Source organism: Misgurnus anguillicaudatus, chromosome 9 (genome assembly GCF_027580225.2).
Source record: "Misgurnus anguillicaudatus chromosome 9, ASM2758022v2, whole genome shotgun sequence".
NCBI classification, from domain to species: Eukaryota; Metazoa; Chordata; class Actinopteri; order Cypriniformes; family Cobitidae; genus Misgurnus; species Misgurnus anguillicaudatus.
This window is the reverse complement of record NC_073345.2, coordinates 31506958-31525905: the sequence shown is the minus strand read 5'-3', so window position 1 is coordinate 31525905 and position 18948 is coordinate 31506958. Positions and strand designations below refer to the sequence as shown.

General features: G+C 37.2%; 1 protein-coding gene across 2 annotated transcripts in view; it reads left to right on the top strand.

Annotated features, from left to right (window-relative positions):
* The first annotated feature begins 2805 nt into the window (after positions 1-2805).
* tbca (tubulin cofactor a) overlaps positions 2806-18948 on the top strand; it is a 28733-nt gene continuing 12590 nt past the window's right edge. Inside the window, exon 1 of one of the 2 annotated variants that reach the window (XM_055180581.2) lies at positions 2806-2951. In XM_055180581.2, coding sequence (XP_055036556.2) covers positions 2821-2951 — 131 coding nt within the window. In that variant the 5' untranslated portion in view covers positions 2806-2820. Of the gene's footprint in view, positions 2952-15265; positions 15455-18948 lie in introns of those variants that run through there. The other variant, XM_055180582.2, reaches the window with a different exon arrangement.

The following is an 18948-nucleotide window of genomic DNA, read 5'->3' as shown; positions in this document are numbered from 1 at the left end:
AAAACATTTGTTATTTTCGATGAGGCATTTGTTCAAGAGATGAGTTTAGCAACTACTCAGACCATTAAAAAAATGAAACCGGAAGTAAAGTTCGGATCCAGACGTGTATCACGTGCGTCCGATCCGATGAAACCGTCTATAGACCGTTTCAGCAGTAACAACATAAACAAGCGGCTGTCGCGATCCGCACGTAACTTCCGGTAAAGTCCACTAAGAATAAATAACAACAAAGTTCTTTAAACGTAGTTTATTTATATAACAAGCAAAAAAACAATGCATAGATTACCAAGAGATCAGTTTAGCAACTAGTCAGACCATTAAAAAAACGAAACCGGAAGTAAAGTTCGGATCCAGACGTGTATCACTTGCGTCCAATGAAACCGTCTATAGGGTATTGCTTGATGGTTGTTAGGGTGTTCTGGGTGGTAGCTATGGAATTGCTAGATGGTTGCTGGGTTGTTCAGGGTGGTAGCTAGGGAATTGCTAGATGGTTGCTAGGGTGTTCTGGGTGGTAGGTATTAAATTGCTAGGTGGTTGCTAGGGAATTACAAGATGGTTGCTAGGGTGTTTAGAGCAGTTGCTAGGGAATTGCTAGATGGTTGCTAGGGTGTTCTGGGTGGTAGCTTGGAAATTGCTAGATTGTTATGTTATTATGGTGTTTTGTGTGGTAGCTAGGGAATTATCAGATGGTTGTTAGGGTGTTCTAGGTGGTAGCTACGGAATTATTAGATGGTTATTAGGGTGTTCTGGGTGGCAGCTAGGGAATTACTAGATGGTTGCTAGGGTGTTCTGGGTGGTAGCTAGGGAATTACTAGATGGTTGCTAGGGTGCTAAGGAAGGTAGTTAGGGTATTGCTAGATGGTTGTTAGGGTGTTCTGGGTGGTAGCTATGGAATTGCTAGGGGGTTCAGGGCAGTATCTAGGGAATTACTAGATGGTTGCTAGGGTTTTCAGGGCGGTAGCTAGGAAATAACTAGATCAGGGCTATTCAAATCTTATCCTGGAGGGCCGGAGCACTACAGAGTTTAGCTTAAACCCTAATCAAACTTAACCACCTGTGATTGTCTAGTGATCATGAAGACCTTGATTAGCTTGCTCAGGTGTGTTTGATCAGGGTTGGAGCTAAACTCTGCAGTGCTCAGGCCCTTCAGGGTAAGATTTGAATAGCCCTGAACTAGATGGTTGCTGGGGTGTTCAGGGCGGTAGCTAGGGAATTGCTAGATGGTTGCTAGGGTGTTCTGGGTGGTAGGTTTGAAATTGCTAGGTGGTTGCTAGGGTTTTCAGGGCAGTTGCTAGGGAATTACTAGATGGTTGCTAGGGTGTTTAGGGTGGTTGCTAGGGAATTGCTAGATGGTTGCTAGGGTGTTCTGGGTGGTAGCTATAGGGAATTGCAGGATGTTTGCTAGGGTGTTCTGGGTGGTAGCTATAGGGAATTGCAGGATGTTTGCTAGGGTGGTCTGGGTGGTACCTAGGAAATTGCTAGATGGTTGCTGGGGTGTTCTAGGTGGTAGCTAGGGAATTAATAGATGGTTGCTAAAAATTGCTAAATGGTTGCTAGGGTGTTCTGGGTGGTAACTAGGGAATTGCTAGATTGTTGTTAGGGTGATCTGGGGTGGTATCTAGGAAATTGCTAGATGGTTGGTGGGGTCTTTAGGGTGGTAGCTAAGGAATAACTAGATGGTTGCTAGGGTGTTGGTAGCTAGGAAATTACTAAATGGTTGTTAAAGAGTTCAAGGCGGTAGCTAGTGAATTGCAAGATGGTTGTTATGGTTTTCAGGGCGGTAGCTAGGGAATTGCTAGATGGTTGTTAGGGTGTTCACCGCAGTAGCTAGGGAATCGCTAAATTGTTGCTAGGGTGTTCTGGGTGGTAGCTAGGGAATTGCTAGATGGTTGCTAGGGTCTTCTGGGTGGTAGCTAGGGAATCACTAAATTGTTGTTAGGGTGTTCTGGGTGGTAGCTAGGGAATTGCTAGATGGTTGCTAGGGTCTTCTGGGCGGTAGCTAGGGAATTGCTAGATGGTTGTTAGGTGGCTTAAATAAGCCTATTACCAAATTTATATTATCTTTTGGTCTATGAATGTGTCTTCAGTCCCATTCCAATGCAGGTGAATGCTTTTTTATTTTTTTTTATTTTACTGCAGATATGTAAATTGTAAGTCTGCTAGATAATTACACACCAATGACTCTAAAGTGATTTATATTGATTCATGTCACAATATGATACTCTGATAGATCTGCTTCTGAAAATGTTAACAGAAGGTAAGCCACTACGGTGCCCTTTGCTGTATAATTAATGAGTTTCTATTTTAAATCAAATTAAATTGGCACACAAACACATCCCTGTTTAATTTTAATTTTTTAAATATTGCACAAATGTATTAACTGCTGTACATGCAGAGAAATTATATTTTTTCAGCACCTCTACATGCAAAGCATGTGACTCCCACACAGACATGTGTGCAGTTTTACCTCTGATTAACACCAATCAAAATGTACCACTAAGAATCGAGATCAAATGTGTGTGGAGTCACATGTGCACCTGATATAAAACCACAAAGCATGCATTCTACTTTTTTATTAATAATAATTAGCATTCAGTCAATGTTGATTTGTGTGATGCACATAAAAGTGCAAAAATGATACTTAAATGTCATCTTTCAATGTATTTAATTGGAATGTTTTCCTATAAAAGTGAGTACAAATGCATACAAACATGTGTGTGTTTTACTCTAGTGCTTGTGGAATATTTTGAGTGAAACTAAATCCAAACCTGTTTGTTGATTTTATTGATCAGGAATTGACTGATGGGTGTCTATACCAGAATGAAACCAGATCTGCATGTGTTGGCATTGGGTTGTGTTGAACTGAAACAACAGGAGCAGAGACTTTATGATAAAGACATGGAGGCTGAAGGTCAAGTTCATCTTCAAGAGCATTTTAACATGTCCCACCGGTAATACTTCCTTTTCAAGTCTAATGGTATTTAATATTTCAAACGTAACCTTTATAACATAAATAACTCTAAATAGTTTTAATCTCTTTGAATGGTTATTTGTTTACATTAACGTGTATTAAGAAAATGGGTCAAAATGTTATTTCATGTTGACACAGTTAAAGGTGCAGTGTGTAATTTTTAGAAGGATCTTTTGACAGAAATGCAAAATGATATACAAAACTGTATTATCAGGGGTGTATAAAGACCTTTCATAATGAACCGTTATTTGTTTATTACCTTAGAGCGAGACCTTTTTATCTACATACACTGAGGGTCCCCTTACATGGAAGTCGCCATTTTGTGCTGCCATTTTTTCTACAGAAGCCCTTAAAGGACATTTTTTTACTAAGTTGTCACTGGCAATGACATGTTTGTCCGGTGGCGGCTACCGTAGCTTCTCTATGTGCTTCAAAAGCGAGGGGTGAGCCGTGGACTAAAGGGCGATTTATAGTCGTGCGTAGGTCCTACGGCATAGCCGCGACGGCGTAGGTTCGGTGTCGGTTTTCATTTATACTTTTGCGTCGTCGTCTGCGTCGACGTGCAAACACCCCCGCAGACCGCTGGGAGCCAGTAACCACGCGTGTAACCACAGTAGCAGCAGAAGAAGTCACAGAAGAAGAAGCTAAGCAAGTTAACCCACAAATGAAGAAGAAACAGCGACTTGTTGTGTATAATTTGAGAAGACCAGCAATGATGGAAGTAAATAAACAGCGACTTTCGATGCAGTTTGAGTTAAATCACTCCTCAACTTGGCTCATCTTTGTTTTCTCCATCACAAACGGAAATACCTATGACGCAGTTTTTTTTACCTGATGGGAGGGGTTCTGGTGGACCAATCACAGCGCATGCGGTCCGCATAGATCTGACACGCTGTTAAAAATTTTGTGAGGTGCACGTCAGGCTACGCACAGGCTACGGATAGCTACGGCGTAGGACCTACGCACGACTATAAATCGCCCTTAAGCCGTTGGCTGCAATTTGCAACCTCACCACTAGATGCCACTAAAATTTACACACTGCACCTTTAATGATAAACATTTAATTTTTAGGAAATAAATATTCCAAAATAGACACAGTTTTGACATTATATGGTCTTAACATAACTTGACAATTTTTTTTGTGTAAAACAGTGTGTAAAAACACAAAAAAAGTAAATTATTATTTTGCTAATCATACACAAATGCAGAGAATGCATAGTTTTTTGGTCTTCCAATCTGACCGGCACCAGATTATCAAAGTTTAATACCGAACATGACAGATGCACCTTTATGAACCAATGTAGGACATATCAGATTAAACTTTTCTCATCTCTGATAAGCATAAACTCCACTAAACCAGTAGTTACTACTAAAACCAATAGCCTACAAACAGTACCTGCTACAACACTTTCTCAACCACACACACACACAACCTATGGCCTCTCTCACTCCCTGTAGAAAGCCGAACCTCCCATCTCCCCTCTCTTCCATAGCGAGAGAGAGAGAGAGAGAGAGAGAGCAGGATCAGGCAGCTGGGTTGCAGCAGTAATAAAGAAAGAGAATCAATAGGCCATGCAATGGAGCCAAGGTGCTGCCATTCATCATGCGTCCTCCCAAACTCCCATCATTCATCAAAGTCAATGAGCCAGCAAATAGGAAAATGACTATTTGTATCAAACACATCTGCACTCATCCACTGAGGTATTTCATTCCCATTAACTCCCATGGTAAAATACACTGAGGGTTTGTGCGCGAGCTGCTGTGCGAAAGAGGGAGAGAGCGCAGTGTGTCTGTTTGTGTTTGCACACGCATTCGCGTTCTGTGTTTGCACAGGTTGCTTGTTGCGAATTATCTGTCGAGGAACACTTTCATGGACGATATGTGTGTCTGTGCGAGTGTTGTTTTTGAGGGACATTTTTACGTTCGTCCAGCATTTCGACATCACCTCCCCCCCCACACACACACACACTATCCTAACCCCTATCATCTTTTACGGGCTGTCATTGGAGGATTTTAGTGTACATCTTCATCTAACTATTTCCTCCACCTCCCTATCCACTTTATCCTGCGTTCTCTCTCTCTTTCTCTCTCTCTCTCTCTCTGGTGCCTTCTGTTTTCAGCTTCCCCGCTTGTTTTACCTCCTGTTTTTTTCTCCACACTTTAAAACACACACACACACACTGTGTTTGGTTATGATGGTGAGCTATTTTTTCATATATAAATCTCCCGCGGTGACACTAAACGTGGGTTGTATTATTCCAGGCTGCTTTTTTCAATATCGTCGCTCTATAAATTCGGTGGCGCGAGGTAAAGATGAAGGTAGCTGATGGTTGGAATGCAAATGGCAGCACCATCATCATTATGGTGTAATACCCCATGAAATGGCGGGGATCATTACTGCAAGCGCTTTATGGTCTGCGCTGAGTGGATGGGCCAACGTTGAGCAATATTTTATAACTCAGTCTGTATATATGAGCTTTATTTCCCTCTTTCGGGCCATTATTAAAGAAATGCTGTTTGCTTTGGTGGTTCTTTTTACACACACATCATGAATACGGCATGTTTTAATAACACTTTTATAAACATACAGTTGTTGATGCATGTGGAAATTATGAATAGGCATATTTGTATTTTTTTTAATAATATTAGATTAACTCCAAAATATATGCCTACACAGAGCTATAAATATTTACATATAAATTAAAACATAAATTGATGTACGTTTATGACATTTAAATAAAGCCTATAGTACATTAGCAAATGTTCTGCTGCTGAACCTAACTGAGCCTTTGTAAAGAAATACTGCATGTTCATATTATCTATTGCTCTTCTTTTTAATTACAATTGTCCTCAACAAAAGTGTGTATGCCGGCAAATGGCAGAGAAATCACAGGGATGAAGTAAATGTCAAGAGAAATTAATTTACCTGATGAATCAATACACAAGCGCAATGCTGTCACATGTCAAGTGCTGCTGGTGTGAGCAACAGCATTAAACCATCACACAGTTATGACGGCCCATCAGCATCCGTCTCTCAGGCAAAATTCTGAACTGAGATGCATAATCACTGTTTCCTAACAACAGCATCTGCAAATCCAATAATAACAATAACAGAAATGTCTTTCATTAGATAGTGAAAATTATTTTTAACTATAGTCCCATCATTACCATAAGTGTAATTACAGTTTTAATGGAAGTGGCTTTTTATAGGGAGATCCTTTTTTAATTTACATATTAATATATTATGGAAAGTTTGAAGGCAGATTGGTATTGCTGGCATTTTTTAAATTGCAGTATTGAATTTTATAGTGAATATTGTTTACAGATCTATCTATCTATCTATCTATCTATCTATCTATCTATCTATCTATCTATCTATCTATCTATCTATCTATCTATCTATCTATCTATCTATCTATCTATCTATCTATCTATCTATCTATCTATCCTGAAAAAAATGATTGCAACCACTTACCTTAAAAAATCAAATAAATTGAATGAATCTTTTTTCAGTGTCTTCTATCTATCTATCTATCTATCTATCTATCTATCTATCTATCTATCTATCTATCTATCTATCTATCTATCTATCTATCTATCTATCTATCTATCTATCCTGAAAAAATGATTGCAACCACTTACCTTAAAAAATCAAATAAATTGAATGAATCTTTTTTCAGTGTCTTCTATCTATCTATCTATCTATCTATCTATTTATCTATCTATCTATCTATCTATCTATCCTGAAAAAATGATTGCAACCACTTACCTTAAAAAATCAAGTAAATTGAATGAATCTTTTTTCAGTGTCTACTATCTATCTGTCTGTCTATCTATCTATCTATCTATCTATCTATCTATCTATCTATCTATCTATCTATCTATCTATCTATCTATCTATCTATCTATCTATCTATCTATCTATCCTGAAAAAAAAGATTGCAACCACTTACCTTAGAAAAATTTAGTAAATTTAATGAATCTTTTTTTCATTGTCTATCTATCTACCTATCTATCTATCTATCTACCTATCTATCCTGAAAAAAAGATTGCAACCACTTACCTTAAAAAAATCAAGTAAATTGAATGAATCTTTTTCAGTGTCTACTATCTATCTATCTGTCTGTCTGTCTGTGTCTGTCTGTCTATCTATCCTGAAAAAAAAGATTGCAACCACTTACCTAAAACAATTTAGTACATTTAATGAATCTTTTTTTATCTATCTATCTATCTATCTATCTATCTATCTATCTATCTATCTATCTATCTATCTATCTATCTATCTATCTATCTATCTATCCTGAAAAAAAAGACTGCAACCACTTACCTTAAAACAAATAGTAAATTTAATGAATCTTTTTTCTATCTATCCATCTATCCACTATCTATCTATCTATCTATACTGAAAAAATTATTGCAACCACTTACCTTAAAAATTTAGTAAATTTAATTAATCTTTTTTTTCGGTCTCTCTATCTATCTATCTATCTATCTATCTATCTATCTATCTATCTATCTATCTATCCTGAAAAAAAGACTGCAACCACTTACCTTAAAAAAAATAGTAAATTTAATGAATCTTTTTTCTATCTATCTATCTATCCATCTATCTATCTATCTATCTATCTATCTATCTATCTATCTATCTATCTATCTATCTATCTATCTATCTATCTATACTGAAAAAATTATTGCAACCACTTACCTTAAAAATTAAGTAAATTTAATTAATAATTTTGTTCTATCTATCTGTCTGTCTGTTCGTTCTGTCTGTATATTATATATCATTTAACCTTTAGTTAATTTTAAATTTATGCTCTAATCTCTTAAAAATGTCTTCTAGCTCACTCTTTACTACTGAGGGTCTGAGGTTGTACTTTTTTCAGCCATGCCCTGCTTCTCTCTCTCTCTCTCTCTCTCTCTCTCTCTCTCTTCCCGACACCTCCTCCTATCTTTTTCTCTCTTCCTGCTCTTTTCTTCCTCTCCTCTTGGCTTTCTGCCCGCATGACTGCAGTTCCTCCTTCGGGAGCAGCAGGCAAAGTCACCGGCTCCAGGAACAGACCTCTCAAATTCATAAAATTCATAGGATTTTTCACAAATGGGTGAACACAATTTTCTACCAATTTCCTCATTATGCAAATATGCAAAATATCGCATTTAGGCCAATTACGGCCCCACACTGTTCCAAATCCAGCAGTTCAGCCCATAATTGCAGAAACTATCAAATAATTACGCCCGCTAATTGGGAATATTTGTGACAGATAAAACAAATTCTCGCGCAAATTACATTTCATTCAAGGAACCACTGTGCGCCGTCGCATTTTTATCGAAGTCTAATTTATCTTACATAATGAACTGAACTGAGTACTTGTTATCGAATTTGAACAATTCATATGTCCGTAATGTGGAATGATGAAATAAATTAGAGCGAAATTTATACAATATTTTCCTGATCTAGGCGAGGCTTCGCGAGGCTCCCTCCGTTCAGAGGAAATCTTTCATTGCCATTACATTACATTACGTGTCATGAATTGCGGCTCTAACTGTCGTGAAATCTGATAGAAGCTGATGGGATGCGTTTCCCTCTTTAGAGAGACTCATCACCGGGGCCACGGTACGTGTTTTACTGAGAAACTCGGAAAAAAATAACGGGATGTCTGCAGATAAATATAGGCATATTTTATATTATTTAAAAAATACATTTTTGTAATTATTATTATTATCACTTGCAAAATTGCAGAAAATGATATAGCATCACCTAAAACTGCTGCAGTAATTGTATTATAAATATCCGAAACATTATTCATTTTGTCCATTGCAGAACAGAAATGAATTACATCTCAAGGCAATAATAGACTAGTAAACCTTAAACTATGATACTAAAATGGTTAAAAAGGTAATCTATGGAAAAGCACATTCATGTTTAACCCGTGAAAATAGTCTTGGTTCTGTAAACAAGCCGTGAGCTTGAATGAGGTCGGCCATCCACGCGTGGCAGCAATGCCTATTTGTCAAAAATCTTCCATAAATAAATGCTGGGCCGGGCTTGGATATGTGATGTCTCCATTTTAAACACGGGAATAAAACTCCGAGGGCACATAAAAGACCATTATTCAATTGTGACTATTTAAGGCCATAAATCACATTTATGCGGTATTCCTTTTTAGCCATAATGTCTTCATTTGAAAATGCTGCATTGAATTGTTTTATTTGTATTATAAATATGTTATTGTATGATGTGCATTAGCGTATTATTTTTTTATTCAATATATTATTTCTAATTTTGCGCACACACCTTTCTTTGTCATTTTTTAGAAGGGCTACATTAGATTGGGAGGTCTTCAGATATGTCTAATGTTTAATTCAATGCCATGGTCGCTAAGTATTTTTAATTGACAAATTAGCGACTTCTAATATACTGGAATTTAATCCTAATTAGTTAAGCGGCTGCTCAAGGTTTGAACATTGCACCATTTATTAAGAGGTCAATTTATTATTTGTTAAGAAGGCTTTATGAAATGAAAGGGCTATTTTTCAAACCGCTCCGCCCTGTAACCGTGTCGTGCTGTTTGCTGTAGTCATTATGAATTCACTTTAATTTCAATCCCACAATAATATGGTCACTAATGGCTCTGATATTGACGCTAATTGTAAGAGTCAATATTGAGGCGCAGCAGGGAACCTCATTCGGGTCAAGTCTGCACTGCAATCCTGCACACATTGCCGAATCATTTCTTTATTTACATATATTTTGGTATTTTTCTATAACTGTAAATTGAGACGACTCTTTATACATGGTTTCCTCGAAAAAATAAAAGGAGAAATATAAGACAATTTAAAACTAATTTCTGCCTATTAACTCATAAATTAATGCATTTACCTTGCTAATTTTCTTGCTTAATGACGTTTTACAGGCCTACATTTTAGTGCCATGCATGTGTTTTGAAATTGTAAATAAATCATAGGCCTTATGTGGGTAAAACCTTTTGGGGTCTTCAAAGGTTTCACTTAACCTAAAATTCATTTAAATTAACCTTAAATTAGACAAAACGTTTTTAGAAAAACATTATCTGTGTTTTATCTTTAGACTATTTCAAATAACCAACTCAAAAACTCTAGACGGTGCAGTGAACTAAACCAAATAAGTTTTTTACGCATTTACGCATTTGGAATTAAAGATATACATGTGTAATTGACTGACTTTTGTTCATATCTTCCCCAGGACATTGACAGCCTTATGTTTTTGTTTATGTCATGTATTTTTCTTAACGCATACACGATTAGGGTACCATTCCGGACAGTCCCTCCCTGGTCCCCGTCCCCCATCCGTACACACTGTCCTTCGGATCTCACAGGCGCATCATGTGCTGGCGGAGCGCACAGATGAAGAAGAGGATATTAAGTGACGCTATCTAACATCCAGGACACAATGGCGGTGATTGATGGGGGACAAAGTGGGAACAGCAGGATGGGATATGGGGGGAGGAAGGTGGTGGGGGTGTCCGTTGGGGGTCTCTGTCGAGAGCTCGTGCGCTGTCCCCGTCCGCCGTGTTTACTCACTGATGCTCTCAACAAGACAGCCATTGACACCCGGATGGATGAGCCGCGATCCAGCGTGCAGAGCCAGAGGTTACCGAGGCTAGAATATGGAGCTCGTGCACGACACGCTCCCTTCACCTAATCTTCCGGCAAAATATTTATCATTATCAATTGGGGCCTGCTCTCTGACATTAGAATAGCACGTATGGATAACCCTCGAGAGGATTATCGATCCACCCGACAGTAAGCTTACACAGGCAGGCATGAATGACTTAGGGTCATACGGGACAATAAGAATAAAAACGTGGTATATACAGCATTTCAGTTGGGTTTATTAAGTAAAACAATGAACCAAATCGCAATGCCCTGACATGCACAGGCGCAGTCTATAGCCCACTCCAGCCACGGGCGCAGTGGGGAAACCCGTACGCCTCAGAAATCTAGGAATAATATTTTTATTTATAAGGTTAGTGTGGTATAGGCAAAACATTTTACGGTGATATTTCTTTATTGACTCTCTCTAACTTAAGCTGGCACGTTCTCTTCCCATGCTGAAACAGATGTAAACCTAAATTCACATTGTGCACCGGGTTGTTCTGCAGTACGCCCGGTCTGGGTGGAATTGAGAAGATGGCAGGTCGATATTAGAAATGTCTGTTATGTATCTGTCATATTTCCAACTTTATTCCTTTTGAAGTGGAGAGAGAGGGAGAGAGCGCGAGAGCGAAAGCGCGGGATGAATGGCAGCAGGTGCCGGCGGATCTTTCACCCCCTGCCCGCCTCGCGAGCGCTAATTGACCGACAGCGTTCATACACACATTCTCACTAATTTTACATTTGCTATTCCGAAGGGGTAACCAGGCACGTCTCAAGAAATACATACCATTCTCACTTACCATGCAGGCCATCGACGATCCTTTAAAAAAAGAAATTAGCAGCTTTGTTTCATAATAAGGCCCCCAAGATTCAGACTCGTTTTTTGGAGCAATTTGCGGCGCACACACCAATATAAAAGAAAATTCACGTGACTGTCGTGTTTTCCATTAACAAAAATAACTATATATTTCAAATATGCGTTTGTATGTTTTTTTTTGTAGCCTACTAGTAAAATAAAAATGATACTAATTAAGAAAAATGAAACAAACCTTCCTTTGAGCATGCACATGAAAAAATACTGTGTGCTTTAATATTTCTTATAGTGTAAAGTACAGTGAATTGTATAGATGTGTTATTTACTGGCAACAGTTTGTTCAAAGTTAAATGAACATTAAACATTAAGTCTTTATCTTCTACAGTAAGTTACTGGCAACCAGCTGCATAATTACAGCAAGTTTATTGGAGTGTAAGATTTAGAAACAGTAGGCCTCAAGAAATTTAACTGCATATAGTAAACATGAATGGGTTGCGTAAACTACATCATATGTGGGATGCTGTAGCCTATTATAGGCCACATAATATAGAATTAAGTAAAATGTTAGATAGAGTTATTGTGCTGGACAAATAATAATCGTGATTAATCGCATACAATAAAAGTGATTTTTTTTGTTGCATAATACAGTGTGTGCTGTGTGTAATTATGTAGGCTATATATAAATACACACACATTCATGTATGTATTTAAGAAACATTTAAATATATTTATTTATTTATATTTTTTATATATTCTATATTATAAATAAAAAATAAAATAAAATTATATAAATAAAAATGTTCTGAAATGTATATATGTATGGTGTGTGTTTAAATATACATATTGATTTTACACACACACATACATTATGCAAAAATGCACATTTATTTTCTATGAGATTAATCGCGATTAATCTTTGCCCAGCACTATGAAATAATAAAATATCACTTTATTCTATCATTTAGAATAGCTATTCGAAATTAGCCTATATATGGCGAATTCACGTGAATCGTATGAAGTCAAAGGTGTCTAAATTTACCTGAATTCACTCTGTATACTTACATGTCATTTATAATTCCTTTTGTTTATTAGACACTGGGTAAATAAACGCTAATGGATCTCATTTACATTCAACTAGAGGAAAGGGATACGAATGAACGAAGAGCAAATGAATTAGCCAGTATTGGGTTTATGTGATCAAATACTGTCTGGCATGACAGGCATTGTGTCCGTGCTTCTGAACAGTGATTTACATTAATAAATGTTTAATTGAATATTAGGAAGGGGGTCTTTGTCGAAAGCAAGTGCAGTTCACACCCATACGCGCGCACGTTGCTTTCTGAAAACTCCAAAGTCATCCAGTTTGCTCTAATCACCACAATTACTCCTGAATTATCACCGGACTCTGACAGACGTTCCTTGTAACTCTCTTTTATTTCCAGGCAGCGCTAATCAGCCGCACTCATTACTGACGCTGATTAAACTGCAAATTAGCCAGCAGTGGCCCCGTTCAGCCTACCCGCGACTCGCTCAATATCAATTAAGCCCAGCAGCTTGTCTGAGGGTCTCTAGGCGCTTCCAAATGCTTGATAGTGCCACTTATTAGTTTGGAAAACTAGGAAAATACCAATAATCAACGAGTCAGACAAAGAGGGTGAGAGAAAGGGAGAGTAGTGAAAGAAAGAAAGAGAAACGAGCGATTTTTTGTAGGCTATTTTAAAAGAAGAACCGCGCGGTCCACTTTTAGGAATGTGCGCACGAGTCCTCCTCGGTAATAGCGGCTGTCATCTCAGACCCGAGCACGGGTGCCCCCTTATCAGTGTGTCAGCAGGGAAGAAAAATGTATTAGACAAGGTAATATCTAGGCTTTTTGAAGTCACTTTTGGATATAATGAATCGCATTAACGCGTGACAAATTTGAAATCCTACATCATTAGGTCGTTCCGGTAGCGGCGAGAATGAATAAGTATTTTTTCTCTCCTTCTAACCTCCTGGAACCGGAGTTAATGACGGTTTATTTTATTTATTTATTTCATTAAAGTGAAATCATCTAATAAGCCCGCAATTATTTTCCTCTGGTCTCCTGTAAAAGTGTCCAAGCGATGCAAGCAAACATAAAATACTGGGGATTTAAGCCCAGTGCTTTAGTCTCTCATTAAACACGCTAATTTGTTAATGAATGGCGTAAAAGCTGGAATCAGAGTTAAATGATTATTGCAGTAAACTGTATCAATGGCTATGGTTAGTCTATGGCTCAATTTCAAGGGGCCTTTTGTGGAACTTGTCAGTATGGGACTGTTAATTTACCATTTTAGTCTGGTCAAAGCCATTTTTACCCTAATATTTATCTACACTGTTCCAGTCAATGTGATGTTAGATTTTTGGCTCATTCAGTGTAGAAAGTCATGCACGAAGTTATTTCTAGTTGCTGTATAGGATAATTTAGTTGTGTTATATAGCTATATATTTCTTAAAGTAAAACATTTAGATATTGCCAGGAATCACATTTTGAATCATTTTTTACAGTGTGGATATATTTTTACATGGATGCACGAAATAATTTTGCTGTATTTTTATGTTTCTTTTTAACACTGTAAAAAATGCAAGGTTTTGCAAGTCAATTCAACTTACTATTTTAAGTTTTGACTTTTGAATAGTTGACAAGCTGTTTAACTTATTTTTTTTTAAATATGTTGATTTTACAAAAATGCTGCATTTTCATTGGTAGATTTTACAGTGTATAGATCATCAACAGAATAGTGATTTGCATTTTGTTAGGGATAAATAGCTCTGTAGTGCTACTAAGAATATAGCCTACTAGATGTTTACAATATGCTTGCTTGATTATAAAGACTTTGGCATGTTTAAATGGACTGGAGTCCAGTGGAAGGACGCTTTACCCCGATGACACGCTCCCCTTTGCTACACCTGACCCTTTTTTATGATCAATAACCACAAATGAGTCGATTTAGAGATATGATCATGAATCACGCGCGTCTCAATCTTCCACCGGACAGTACTGCTTCGCGTGCAGTCTTTCTAGGTTACCAGGGTGACGGAGGACGGGTATCTCTGCTCGTGGGCTCCGGTAGTGATGACATTCATCATTCCCGGCGCGTTGTCTGCAGTTTGACAACTCCTGACATGTGTGACATATCTCACTTTACCTGCTCTAGTCTAAAACATTACCTCCGGCAATCGAGGTGTCTATGATGTCCACTTGCTTTCAGTGGCTGTGAGGAGTAGATCATATAAAGCCCAACACAGTGAAGTCGACAGCACGAGCGCAGTCGCAACGTGCCCAAAAATGTGTTGACCACACACTGCAGTATTTTCTAATTATTTAAATGCTGATGAAATAAAATCTATTAATTGTAGATAAAATAAATATAATTATTATCAATTATATTTATGTGAAATTTATATAGCTATCAAACTTATACTATAGAATATTTATGCATTTAATTTATTGTAATAATTAATACTTCTGAAAACAGTTCTAATAAAAACTAATAATATAATATAAATAGCCTAATAATAATAATAATAATAATACATTAAAAAAGAAAGCTTATAGCCTAGTCTACAACTTGCAAAAAGTACTAACACTACAGGCTAAATGTTTGTAAAACTTAATCACGAATAAATTACTTGATAAATAATGTCCAAATAAAATAATATTATTAGATGTTTAAATAGAAATTCCACACTGTGATGAAAATGTGTGTTTAACTTAAAATGTTTTTTTTAAAAAATCGTTTTTTTAATCTAATTGTATAATAGTCACTTACATTAGATGATTTTAAGTTGGTTTTTGAACTGCGCTGTAAGAGCTGATCCTTCTGCGCATGCGCTTAGTTTCTGCAGTGTTGATGACTTGCTGCTTGTGCTAACAGGCAAACCTCGGCTGCTCGTTCCTAATATTATAAACGCATTTATTTATCTCTTCTTCGTTTTGCACTAATTCAGACGACACGAGCAATGGCGGATCCAAGAATACGACAAATAAAAATTAAGACCGGTGTGGTTAAACGGTAAGATTGACTGCATAACATATCTGCACTGTGCTAAAGTCAGCCGGGAAGGGCCTCGTATTCACCGCGCCTCTCTGCGAGCACACGCCGCGAGTGTGCGTCCTTATCCGGCGTAGGGTGTAAATTCAGTCCGGTGCTTTGGGCACGCTGTCGCATTTTCTTTGTGTCATGTTCAGCTTTCTGTTTACTAACTTACTCCATCTAGATGCATTATTATAGAGACAATAAATGTGTGTTTGGTTTAAAGCTGAATATCTGTAATCATTTTATTGTTAAAATGAAGTTTATGGCCTGTGTCATACTGCTACAATACGTGGTGTTCAGAGAAATTAAGTAGTGCCATTATTGTGTACATTGCATTTGTTCATGAACTATATACATACAATATCACAGTGGTTTTAGTTTTGACCCAAATAATTTTCACATTTTGCAGACATGTGATCTAACTGATCTTGGCCTTCTGTTTACACAGGTAACAAGCAGGACGTCTAAATGGCCAGAATCTCCTAATAAATGTTAGACCTGTATAAAAGTTGGTCATTTGTTTTCTGCGAGTGTCTCTGTTTGTGGCACATCCTCCATACCCTCCCTTTTTCTTCTCTCCCCTCCAATCCCCACCTGACTGCTGTTTGCATTGATTGACCATATGAGGTTGTGATTGAGATGGGCCTGTTTGATAGGGCTGGTAATGGAAGTGAGGGAATGATTCTCAGTGGGGATGAGAACGAGAGAGGGTTAGGAAACAAGCCGCGCACCGTGCCAACACGGGAGACAACATTGTAATGAACCTCACTACGAAAAGAACTAAATGTTCAGCCTGTCAAACTCGGCTGATGCTCACATGTGGGACCAGTGTGATCTTGGTGTCTGAATTCATTTATGCTTATTCCATTGGCACCTTTAGTGTCATCTGATGTTTTTTTGATTGTTTATTCCCACTGTCAGGCCAAGGGATGGCAGACATATTGTTCATATCTCTCAGACACATTTCCTCTGGATTATCCATCTGTTATTGCTCTTTATGCGGACAGTCTGGCCTCTGTATCGATTAGAGCTGTACGAGTTGCTTTGTTTTCTTTCAGATGAGTCTTCAGGTTGTATAGATTTGTCTTGGTGCTTCTCTCCCCATGAGCACAGGCCTGTAAGGTTCACTCAGAATGAGGCTTCTCAGCTCCAGGTCAGATAATTGATTTTGTCCACCTTTGGACGCCGTATTGCTGAATTGCATTTCTTCATTTGTCAGACCCATTTGGGCTGGTTGATGGTCACATGGTTTACTCGTTTTGACCCTGTTTGTATGTTTTCTCTTACTATAACTCAATAAAAGTTAATTCTTTCGTCTGCTCTCTGTCAGGATTCGTGAAACATGGGCAGATTGGATTACCGTCCAAATTGTTTGTTAAATCCTTACTGTTTAAATAGTTGTATACTATTCAGTTGAACTTTGTGCGTAATGGATTTATAAACAATTTGCACAGATTTGTCTCGCTCAAGTGCCGGTGTATATGTCTATACATAATTTATAGGTTAAGACTTGACTTGTGTGCGCGCAAAAAGTCCAAAGCCAGTTTGTTTGTTTCCCAGTGGATTTTTTACTTTTTAGATGGTTTTGAGAAGTTTGTATGGTGTGAAATACTTAATTTTTTTAGATGAAATCAATTCCTTTTTGCTTTTGGACCTGTGTGTATGAAATAATATTACCGGATTTCTTTTGCTAAAACTGCTGTGCCAATCTTCATATAGTTTCAAATGCTGGTTGTTACAACAATATCATCAATTTCAGACTCGGATTTTAATTTCTAATGAATCATTTCTTTAAAGGCTGGATTTACACTGCAGACCTTGATGATCAATTCCAATTTGTTGACTATATCCAATTTTTCAATGTCCTGCTTACATCAACTTTAAAGCAACCCGTATACGATATCTGCATTTACACTTAACACTTGGCAAAACAATTCAAAGTAGACACACTGGAAAAAAATGATTCATTGAATTTAATAAAAAAATTTTAAGGTAAGTGGTTGCAATCAATTTATTTAAGCTACATTTAAACAAAAAAGATTTGTAAAGTAAAATAAAATATAAAACTTTTGTTTAAATGTAGCTTAAATAAATTGATTGCAACCACTTACCTTAAAAAAATTGATTAAATTCAATAAATAATTTTTTTCAGTGCATACTGACCCGCCACAACTTAGACCACAGAGAAAGTAAGGCGTCACAATATGCAAGGACGCAGATGAAATTACAATATTTAAATACAGGATAATAACGCTTTATTTCTGTAACAATACAAGAAACTTCAGCATTGCTCCACTAATGTTCTCCATTGCACTGCTAAGAATAGTCATGTGATCGCGGGTGGTATTCACCCGAGTTGACAGCATTTGCCAATTGCAAAATCCAATCATAACAGATCATGCCAATGCATGTATCCGATTCATATCCGATTTATTTCCACATACGAATGAGGCCTGAATCCGATCTGAAAATATTGGAATCTGTGCGTGCTTTTCCTGCTTACACGTTCGTGGGTCATAGCCGATCTGTGCACGAGGTAATTTTTTTTTATTTAAAATGTAAATTGAATGACTTTCTAAATAACTTTAAAATAAATAATCTGCATGCCGTAGTTATAATATTTGGATGAATGGTTTAATTTTTTAAAATAAACTGTGTGACCTCAGTAGATAAGTGTTAAGCTTATGCGATGAATACAATACCCCGTTTACTTAGTTTCCTAATCCCTGGTTGTGATTTGCATATCCACACCACGATTGACAGCTGTCCTTTCAGCTCTCTGATTTGGGAGTTATCAGAAGGTGATGGGTCAGCGTTTCATAGGATTAAGTTTTGGACCTTGTGCGTGTGGTTGTGGGTTCTGTTAATGTCAGCTAATTATCACCTTCAATTCAAGCAGCTTTCCAACTGCTACATCCCTGGATTTTGAAAGCCTTAAAGGTTACTGAACTGCCCCATGAAGTCGTCAAGGTCTTTGATGCCAAATGTTGCCTTCTCAGAATCTCCGTAGTGTTCTTTGCAAAGGCTGAAGTGTTATACACAGTATAGGTTTTGATATGAGGATTTGTGTGTTATGTAATACTAAGCTGTTTTAATAATTGCTTGTATTCTATTTTATAATATTATCTCTTTAAAATGGTCAATATGATGTAAATATTAACCAGTTAAAAGTTATTTATAGGGATGCCAAAGTTTTTAGCTAAAGACTTTAATTTGCTAGTTATTTTACTATGATTTTATTATAATGACCTTTAATGTTTAGTATGGTATAAGCTAGGGATGGACCTCTAGAATTACCTCTTTAATGGTTAACCGCAATGAAAATGTCCAAAGGTTAGTAATACCGCATGATTTTTTAAGTACCGTTTAAGCGTGCCAGTGTCATGGCTCAAACCCTTGTCCAGGATCAATCAATGTAAGCAATAATATTCAATCACGTCTGCTTCCATGTGTTTGTGATGACAGTGCTT